A 10897-nucleotide genomic window follows, 5' to 3' on the forward strand; every position below is an offset into this window, starting at 1 on the left:
AATTTTGTCAATCAAATTGTTCACAAGATTCAAAATAACAAATTCATTTGTTATTTTGATCCAATCAAAAATATTACCTTTGTGTAGTTGATATATTTAGGTCTCCAACAATCCCACTAACTCCTGACCGCATGTCAGGATCAGTGATTATTGCTTATAATATGTAACACGCTTCGAGGCCTCATTGTGCTGGTTTCCATGTCGAAGCTTTACCCTTCATCTTTGCTGTATAAGTCAGAGTTTATTCACCACAACCAGTCTTTGTTGTCACACAATCTGCTTCAAACCACAATGATTTTTCATGAATCAACTTACTCTCCAACATTTATTCATTGCATCTCTTCCTCCTAACCCATTGACTTTTTTCATCTACTTTTAATCATCACATTTGGTTTGTTGCGCAAAAAAAATCTTAATACATATAATCCTTTGTGTATAAGTATATCATGAAACCGTGTTGTACTGTGCGAATTGGTTCACAGAACCAATACTGAGCTTTCAATATCACAATTTGATACATACCCAAGTATCGGTACTGCAAGACGCCCAACCGATACTGTCATGGTACCGTGCTGTACTGTGCGACAGGCTCAAACAGCCGATACTTAGGTTTCAATATCACAATTTGAAACCTAAGTATCGGTACTGCAAGCCGCACAATACTGATACTTAGGTTTCAATCTCACATACCAAAACCTAAGTATCAGTATTGCGAGCCGCCCTACCTACCACTACGACCACGCCACTACACATAGCACACCATAGACCACCACGGAATCCTCTCTATGGGTTAGGATAACATCAACCAACTCCTTTCCTCTTGCGATGCATCACCGATCTCCACCCTCGCCATCAGTCACCCATGTCTCCAAGGAAAAGATGGTACGTGAATTGATCTCCTCCACTATTCTCCCAACGCACACCTGCTTCAGGATCTCTCGCTCCTAGCCGGATCTTTGAGCTTGACCCGTATGCTTTCGAGACACCCGGATGTGTTTCTGATAGCATGAAGCAGGTTATGCTTGGGTTTGTAAGCTGAGACTGACAAATGTATATCTACACTTCATGCCAGGTCATGTCTTCTTATCAGCGAACCACCCCCGATGCTGGAACCAAATGGTCAAATTCTAGATGGTACGTGAAGTGGTCTCCTCCACTATTCTCCCAACGCACACCTGCTTCAGGATCTCTCGCTCCTAGCCGGATCTTTGAGCTTGACCCGTATGCTTTCGAGACACCCGGATGTGTTTCTGATAGCATGAAGCAGGTTATGCTTGGGTTTGTAAGCTGAGACTGACAAATATATATCTACACGTCACGCCAGGTCATGTCTTCTAATCAGCGAACCACCACCAATACTGGAACCAAATGGTCAAATTCTTCCTGAGCATGACAATCAGCTCGAATGTATCAGATTCAAGCGCATGAAATCAACATCCAACCTCGAAAGGCGCGCATCCGCTCACTCACCACTATGTCACCCATTATGATTCACCTTGACGGATTGTGCTTGTTTTCGCCTTCTTCATACTGGTGTTCGCATTCTCCATATTAATCAACACATCACTCAATATGTTATCATAACCTCAATTCTATTCCTCCTTCTATTCGATTCTCGATTCGTTTACCATTAGATGTGACTCGGAATGCGAACTCCAAAGAATCAAACTTCGAGCCATCAAATGCTTATTTCCTTTGACTCGGTTTTATTGAAGACTTCGTCGATGAAGAATTGTGGGATCGTACCAGTTGCACATATGAATTTGAGGTTTGCCTTTTGAAGTGTTTCAATTCTTGATGAATCCAAACAGTCACTAATCAGTTCCCATCGATCGTTTAGCCTTTTGCGCGCGTCATGCTTCGATTTAGTGGCTCCAGTAGCATATATTATCGGTGTTCATATACTACTACTCACCGTTTTTCCGCTGTAGGTGCTTCTTTTTCTGGCTGGCTCTGGCTCATTTTCAATATGGTTGACGACACAAGTGCTATCACTAAGCAGAACAGTTGTAGAAGATCAGACTGCTCTTATATATATGAAGTGAGATAAAATATCTACACTCGAGACAATAACAAGGCATTGTCTTATACTAACCATTAGAAACATGAATTACATGTTTTGATGGAATCGATGTCGCTAAATTTAGAGCTGTCAATTAGATCCAATGATGCGATGAAACACAACTACACTCAGGCTATCTCAATGAAGAATTTGAAGTTCACGAGTATCAAAGTTATCAGTACCAATTGAATAGAGATGAAAAACAAATATATATACACATATATTTGTTTTACTTATTTTTAATTATATGTTGCCGATATAAAATGTTGCTCGTTGGTTCCCCAGGGATCAGTTATTACATACACTAACCATCTCACCTTTTCTGCACCTATAAGTCATTTGATACATCTTTAATATGTTTTATCGAGTGCTTCTCTAATATTGTCATTTTCCTATTTCATTACTTTTAGGTCAGACATGTTATCTTTAGAACGGTTGTTAGTTGAGGTTCTTACAGGTGTGATTACACATTTATCATATGACTGTTTGATGACACTAAGAATACAGATCCATGTAATAGTGAAATGTCTCAGAGACAAACTGGTCATTTGGAAATGATGTCATTGAGTCATTAGACGTAAGATAGATGCAATGATGACATTCAGAACAACTACACCTAGCCCATCTCAATGATACAATCGACCTTCATTATCACATATATACTACACTTATGATCCATGTAATAGTCAAAAGTATCTTGAGCATTTTCTACGCAAAACAGTTGGAATAGACTTGATGTCATCAAGTCTATCTCCAGCAAAGTGAGATGCTCATAATTGAGTAGATTATCAGGCCAGATGGTTAAACTACCCCCTCAAATGATCTTAAACAAGAATGTTTTCAGGTGTCAGTCTATCCATGGTTTACCGTGATGTCTTTATCATTGCTCGAACCATTTTGGCGGAAGGGCGCACAAGTGAGTTGAAATGACCCATAAGGTGTGCAACATGGGAAATACTTAGTGGAACTATGAAGTGAATTTCCTTTGGCACATCTTATTCAGATTTGAAAAAAAAGGTTTATCAATTTTGATATAGCTTTTGCCCAAATAGGATTGTGTTTGATCACCAATTGGACAAAAGCTCTATGTGTGAGTACTTGGTCAAACCAGGCAGCCACAGTATAACAAGTCAAGCACCTATATGCATTATCATCCTTTGCTAATATACTTTCCTAATAACTGGACCGATTTCATTATGTGTCCAGTCATCAATATCCCCCATCCCAACATTCAATTCCACCTGAATATCAATTATCCACTTTTTCTCAATATCTTGCATGCATCCTCAACATTCAATTGCCACCACAATATCAAAATTGGTCATGTTGACTCCTGCTCAGGTCCCATTGCCTCACAAACACAAACACATTGATCTTATGGGATAGTTGTGGATTGCTTCTTTGAAAATGTACTTTCCTACAAACTGGACATTTCTTACATGCTGGACACATTTCATTATTTACTTTTTATCAATATCTGGCATCTTAAACAGTCAATTCCCACGGATAAGTCAAGCACATATATGCATTATTATAATTGTGGATTGCTTCTATGTAAAATGTTTCTTACACGCTGGACCTATTTCATTAATCACTGTTGATCAATAAAAAGTGAATCTTCAACATCCATTTTGTTATGATCACTTATTAGGATCAGGGTTGCATATCCCATTTCCCACTTCAATATCAAAATCGGTCATTTTGACTCCATAACCACACAAACACATTGACATGTGGGATATGTGTGTGTGGATAAGTCAATCACATATATGCATCATCATCCTTTGGTAATTTACTTTCATAAACACTGGACATATTTCATTATTGACTTTTCATCAACATCCCCCATCCTCAACTTTCAAGTCCACCTGAAAGTAGAGTTTGGTCATGTTGACTCCCGCTCAGGTCCCATTACCACCCAAACACATTGGACATGTGGGATATTTGTGGATTGATACTTTGTAAAATGTATTTTCCAACATGCTGGGCACATTTCATCATTATTTTAGTCAATATATTGCATTTTCAACATTCAATTTCCAACTGAATATCAAAATTGGTCATCTTGAGTCCATAACCACACATACTCATTGACCCAGACTCATTGACATGAGTCTGTGTGTGGACCAGTCAAGCACATATATCCATTATCATCCTTTGGTAATTTACTTTCCTAAACAGTGGACACATTTAATTATTAATTTTTCATCAATATCCCCCATCCCAACATTCAATTTTACCTGAATATCAAAATTGGTCATTTTGAATCCTGCTCAGGTCCCATAACCACATAAACCCCTTGAACATATGGGATATTTGTGGATGACTTCTTTGTAAAAAGGACTTTCCTATGTTTTAGACATAAGTCAATATTGACTTTTTATCCATATCCTGCATTCTCAACATTCAAATCCCACTTCAATATCACAATTGGGCATCTTGTCTCCTGCTCTGAAGATGTGGGACAAGGCTCAAAGCACAAGAGTGGCACACTCTATACAAAGATTGAAGGCCTTCTCAAGACCCAGAGTCACTTCATTGTTCATCTATTTCTCCAAGTTGTTGGAAAGGTTTGTATATTTGACCAGCCAATAATTCCTTCAATATCACATGTCCACCCCTGCTTGAGTCACACATTGAATGAATTTTTTAATCATCTAGGAAAAAGGCCATTGATGTCCAAAAGTTCTCTTCAATTGTACAGCAGTATTCATGATTGATGAACATATGAAATTATTTTTTTTCAATAATCACAGCAAAGATCATTGATCACCACATTTTTTTGCTGTGATTATTCAAATAGTTTTTTCAAAACATTTGAATGGTTTTTTTAAGTGTTCATCAATCATGAATACGGCTGTATTCATGATTGTTAGACAATTGAAGAGAACCATTTTTTACTCTTCAGTTGTATGTCATTGGCAAGGCCAGGTACATACTTGTACATAACTGTATGTACGAAGGTTGGGGGGTTGACAACGGCACCGACCCAGCTGACCAAGGACCAACCCTACCGCACTCCTCACTGCCAACTTGATTCTTCTTCAACCAATCAATTACCACTCCACCATTTCACATATTGACCAGAGATCAACAAATCCCAACCATACACGGACCCTAACAAATCGTATCATTTCAGCAAAGCACCGCAAATCAAAATCAATCGTTCAACATGCCCCGGTTCGAAGGTGTTCATCAGCCTTTCAAACCCAAGAAGCCGTACTGGCTCAAAAAGCCAAAGACCGAAGCTCAACGCAAACATTTTGCACGGATGGCTGCGGCCGTACAGGCTCATATGCCAGCGGTGCGCGCAACGGTGCCAAACTCACATCATTTGGGCCAACCTTTGGATTCCGACGAATACGATGTCAACGCCGACTTTTTAAATCACTTGGATAATCAGTATCTCGACCTCGGACTCGGACCTCAAGTGCCTGGTTTTATTGATGACATCGAACGTGCGCGTGTCGAAGATGAACGACAGGAACGAGCGCTTGCATTGCAACGTGCCACTCAAGAGATGTTCTACGCATATATTGAATGTCATCTCCATACGACCGAATGGGGGGATCCGAACCAGTGGGACCTGGATCGGAAACCGCAGTGTACTTGTCAAGGTCATCAACTTCGAGTTAGACACCTTGATCTTGTCGACATCCTATGTACATTCAGCTGTGTCATCTCTCATTTGACTTTTGCTATTGCTACGTCCTCAAATAGAAATCATGATGCTGATGTAGTTGTTATTCACTTTTTAGATCGAAAGAAGTTGGAGGTAAAGTTTTGCGGATGTCATCAGAACGATAACACCAGGCTCATCTACATGGGATACATCGGAGGCTCACCAAAATACCCCGAGACTGCGTTTTCGATACGCCTACTCAGATTCTTCCACACGACTTGGAAGTACTGTACTAGTCGTGTGGAACCTTGGACCAGAGGACTTGACGAATATCTGGATGCCTTCAATCCACTGTTACTGACCAAGAACGAACAGGTCAGTTGCAAATTACCATTTGCCCTACGATGGGAAAAATAAAATACTGATCTTGTATCCCACTCATACTGAGTAGCCACGTCAATGGCACACCCCATTTCGATGGGCTATTGACACATATCGAAAGATGCTCACAGCCACCGATAAAGCCCTCGATGTTGAACTCTCTCTAACTCCCAAGGATAAGCTTGCGGAGAACTGCCCGCGATGTTTTGGCACCCCAGTGCCAAGTACTGTTGAAGGTGAGCCTGACATCGTTGTCTGCTTGGACGGCAATTTTCAGCACCGAAGACATATAGCAGCTGGAACCAAGGCCGCAAAGATTCCAACAGTCATGCCCGACAATTTCTTACCTGAGGCTCAAGTAACTCAAATGGAACATCGCCTTGCTGGAATGCCGGAAGAAGAAGCAGTAAGTGACGAACTTTAATATTTGCACAAAGTTTGGAGGCAATGCTTACCGACATTCTACAGTCAGCATGTGCTGAACAACATACAGCAGCTAACGATCGTCGAGCAAAGGGGCATTGGGCTGGATGTGACGAAACAGGGTTGATGGCAATGGTCTGCCGACATGATCACCCTATTCGTTTTGCCAACATCGTTCAGAGTGGCGAAAAGCAAGTGCCTGACTCTGAGTCATAAGATAATGCTATTCTAACATGTGCTTTGATTATGTGTTAGACTTCATTACAGCTATAGCTTGATAGAGTCATTCCTTGCTTTGACTGAAGAACAGAGGATAGGGTTCCTATACGATATAGGATGTACCATGGAGAACGGTATTGAATCCGTGAGATACCTAACAATACTTGATCCCTACCCATTCCTATCTGACCAAAATCACACTTCTCTATCTTTATTTGTATTATATTTCAGCGTGGAATGTTTGAAGCAGAGCGGCATGCAAGGCGTCTCAAGTTTGGGACTAGCGTATTTCACGCATACGTCCATCGATGGTCCTGCCAACTGAAATGGAATCCTAGGCTCAATCAAGGCTGGGGGCTTTCTGACGGAGAAGGCTCTGAGCGCCTTTGGTCAACTCTTGACTCGCTCGTCAGCGCCGAGAGATACTCGACATCTCAGCATCGTGTGGATGCCATTGATATGCGAGCCAGCCATTACCGTACAAACCTTTGCCATTCAGCTGGTACGTTAGATTCAACTCCTATTGAACAAACACTATCTTTAGGTAGGTATTTAGGAATCTTACATTACCCAACGTATTGTGTGTTATTACTCACCAGTTGTTCATATGACTCGCAAGCGGAGTGAAGCAATCAAACGCCTGGCAGAGGCTGACCAAGCCCTATCGAATCTGGTTCGTGCAAACCCAGCTGTTGGAGGAGATTACTTTGAGAATAAGTGGAACGAACAGAAGGTCCGTCAGCTTGATGTGCTTACTGAGACACAGCAACAGAAAAGGGAGCGTCTGCTTGTGTTGCTGGCTTTGGAAGAAGAGCTTATTGGCGCTCGGTGAGTACCTCGATCTATGAGCAATTCAGAACCTGTGTTCCTCATGCTGAAGAACACCTGGCCCGTTCCTTGCCCATTCCAGGGACCGACTCAAGGGGCTCCAAAACATACGCCGAAGAGCTAGGACTGACGCTGAGAGGATTGAACTTATGTCCCTTCCAGGGAGTGTGGCATCAATCGAAGAGCAAATCGAAGCCATGGCTTCGGAACTTGGAGGTGCTGAGTTTCGATCCTTAACCGGAGTCACGCGTAGGTTTTAGTGCTCAATCTGTTTTTGGAGTTAAGCAACACATGTCTGACAAAAACCTTTGTTATTGTAGGTAATCATCAGAATGCACTGCTCACCATGAGCCTGGCGCGGGAGAAGCTTTACGAAGCAAAGGTTGGCATCCATGAGGCCAGGTTGCGACGTCATCGCAACACCGGTAAGCCTTTGCATTGCCACGCCCTACATTGGATAAATTTGAAACATGCGCACGCAACATTAGCTGACAAATGTCTTTCACCATCCAGGGGCGCGCCAGCAGCAATACATGGCACGTCATATAGCTGATAGGAACAGAGATGTGCGTACCAAGTACTATACTTACAAGCGCCAAGTAGATAAATACCGTGTGAATTTCCCAAGAGCTGTTCAGCCTGAATTGCCGGATCTGGAAGCTGTGATTGCGATGACAATGGATCACCCTTTTTGGAATCGGGGTGAAGATGCCCCAGCGGAGGTTGAAGAAGCGGAGAGGGATCGGCTGGGTACCCAGAGCTTCTTATCGCGAAGATGTGCTATTGAGGAGCTTCGGCGTATTGCTCGGGAAGTGAGGCAGATGACGGGTTGGGCAAACCAGTACTTTGACAGACTGGTTGCTCTAAAGCAACGAGTCGAGACTGGTGAGTTCTAGCAGTGTCAGGACATAAGTCTTGATGTTTGCTGACTATACTCTTCAGCTTTGAGTCCAACAGTGCGATCACGGTTGGCCTCGCTCTACAACATTGTGTCAAGAAGGTGCTGTAAGCTTTGGAAAAAATGGGGACCGGGGCTCAAGAGTCAGATTGAAGAAACAAAGATACACTTGCCAGAAAGGTTGGTTGATGATGATGAACCTTTGAAAACTCGTTTTCAAAGGGTGACCGAGTGGGCTGATAACCTTTGGAAGGTTTTAACTGGGCAGCCAAACCTTCAGGCTGAGGAGCCTGACCAGTATGAAGCAGCGGAGGATCTGCTCTATGAAGAGTTGTATGACCTTAACGGTGAAATGCTATGATTGAATATGATTGAATGTTATGAGTTATTATGTGCAATGACTTGTGATCAAATCTTCCATGTTTTTTGGTTACCATGTGAGAATGGCATTCTGAGATGGTAAAATGAGGTTCATCGAGCATCACTTAATGAAGACCACACCAGTGTTAAATAACACCTTACTCATTGCTAAAGAATGAATACAGGTGGCATTTCATGGGTTGAGTTTGTGAATAATGTTTACAATGATTAAAAAAGTTAGGCCGGATTTTTGTAATCAATCTTCAATTTATTTTATTGGCAGCATGATGGAGTCTGAGATGTCTTCAAAAACTGAAAATGAACTAACGATAATATTTGTTCAACCAAAGTAGTAATGTATATATATTACTAGTGCTATTCAGAGTCGGAAACAAGGTCGAGTTCAATGGGAGAATACAACAATGGCTTGGGGGCAGTAAGTCTAGGTACAATACGTTCTTGGAACAACATGAAGTGATGATTATATTTATGATCCCAGTCCTTTGCTTCAGGTAGTGCAAGATGGTACCACTCTGTCCAAGGCTTAGGTATCGGAACAAGAGCTGGAGTGGTGTTCAGATAAAGCGATAAGAAGTGAAGTGAAGTCCGATCATAACATAGAAATATAGGAGGATTGTCATTTGCTGGACAATCGAGAGGGAAAGCTGAAAAAGATACATTATCACTATAGACACAGAACACTGTTTTGTAAGTTGTTGCGATGATGTACAACATTTGAGCCGAGTCGAGCCAGAGTGCAGGTGTATCGACCACCTCCTCTCTGCTTGTTCGGATGGCAGCAATGTGATCAGCTACGTCGCCATCGCCTCTCTTGCGTGCTTTGAAGTGTTGATCATAAAAATCCGATTTGGACTGTAGCTCAGCGATGAGGTCTTCGCGCACCGTTAGCCAATGATCTTCAGGACGGCCTAACGCGATTGCAATTGCGCGATATCCACAATGACCGTCAGGACGAGGGTCTGCTACTGATTGTACATACTCGTGTAGCCAATGTGGAACTCGAGTATCCTGATCCAATCACATCACAAGTTAGAACACAGTTCAAGTTGCAGACAAACAAAGAAGTGGGGACACACGTACACACTTTTTTGGTGTTGCAGGATCGAGTAGAACGACGAGAACCGGTGTGGCGGGAGGTCTCCATGTTGGCGGGATTCTGCCTTGTTGACCTACGAACAGAAGTGGTGATTGTTCCGGATGGGTTTGATCGGGCCCTCTTCTTAATTCGCTATATAGATATAGTGAGGGCAATCAATATGAGATGCGCACAAAGGGGCTGGAACATGCGTGAACTTAAGAAGCGATATACTCACACTTGGAGCCTGAAAAGATTTGATTTCAGGCAATACATTGACGGAGGCGTTTTCAGTCTTGCTTATGCTTGTGGCTTCTAGAATCGAAGGGCTGCTAGTGAGAGGGGGGAATAGAACATCTAAATCATCTTGATCTTGCTTCAGATCGTCTTGATGTTGCTTCTCAGGGCTTGTAGTAGGGGGGATTAAGGTATCTAAATCAAAGCTTTCATCCGCGTAGTCGTCTACATGATTAGGTGGTTGATCGGCGTGCGGAGACTACGGAAACCAAACAGTCAGTTGCTGATTCAACTTCGAAATTCATTGATACGTCTCATCATGGCATGATTCAACCTGATCAACATACCTGACAAATTGGATCGGTGATGATATCAATAACAGCATCCCTAGGACTATTCGGAGGCTTTGGTGCAGTTCAACACAACAAAGGTTAGTAAGGCACAAGGCAAGTAGAGAATAGAGAATCAAGGCTTACTGATGGTTCTGATTCATAATCAACCAATAGTTTGACGTCGGTTGTTATTGTTGGTCTAGTTGTAATGAAGGGTAAGGAGGGTGGAGCGGTAATATGATCAAGCTGAGAGATTAGCCTTGGGAAAACAGCAGGTGGGGATGAAGGTGAGACACGTTGGGGTGAAGCTGCATATTGAGATGAAGCTTGAGGTGGAACGGTGTGAGCGGGCTTTGAAATTTGGGTTGAGAACGCAGGGGGCGGAGGTTGAGGTTGAGGTTGAGGTGAGACAGGTCGAGGTTGAGGTGAGACAGGTTGA

At 42.4% G+C, this 10897-nt stretch overlaps 2 protein-coding genes across 2 annotated transcripts; both read left to right on the forward strand.

The window, feature by feature from the left end:
- Positions 1-779: 779 nt before the first annotated feature.
- Positions 780-2157, forward strand: MELLADRAFT_73743 (uncharacterized protein; the record flags this gene model as incomplete). Its single annotated transcript, XM_007419440.1, has 5 exons — positions 780-882; positions 1073-1134; positions 1325-1450; positions 1635-1768; positions 1841-2157. 4 exons carry the CDS (start codon positions 826-828, stop codon positions 1711-1713), a joined length of 324 nt encoding a protein of 107 aa, XP_007419502.1.
- A 3077-nt stretch (positions 2158-5234) lies between these two features.
- Positions 5235-6704, forward strand: MELLADRAFT_86516 (uncharacterized protein; the record flags this gene model as incomplete). Its single annotated transcript, XM_007419441.1, has 3 exons — positions 5235-6059; positions 6241-6471; positions 6534-6704. The coding sequence occupies 3 exons, from the start codon at positions 5235-5237 to the stop codon at positions 6702-6704; spliced, it is 1227 nt and encodes a 408-aa protein (XP_007419503.1).
- Positions 6705-10897: the final 4193 nt, after the last annotated feature.

This window comes from Melampsora larici-populina (assembly GCF_000204055.1).
Source record: "Melampsora larici-populina 98AG31 unplaced genomic scaffold MELLAscaffold_193, whole genome shotgun sequence".
In the NCBI taxonomy this organism is placed as follows: domain Eukaryota; kingdom Fungi; phylum Basidiomycota; class Pucciniomycetes; order Pucciniales; family Melampsoraceae; genus Melampsora; species Melampsora laricis-populina.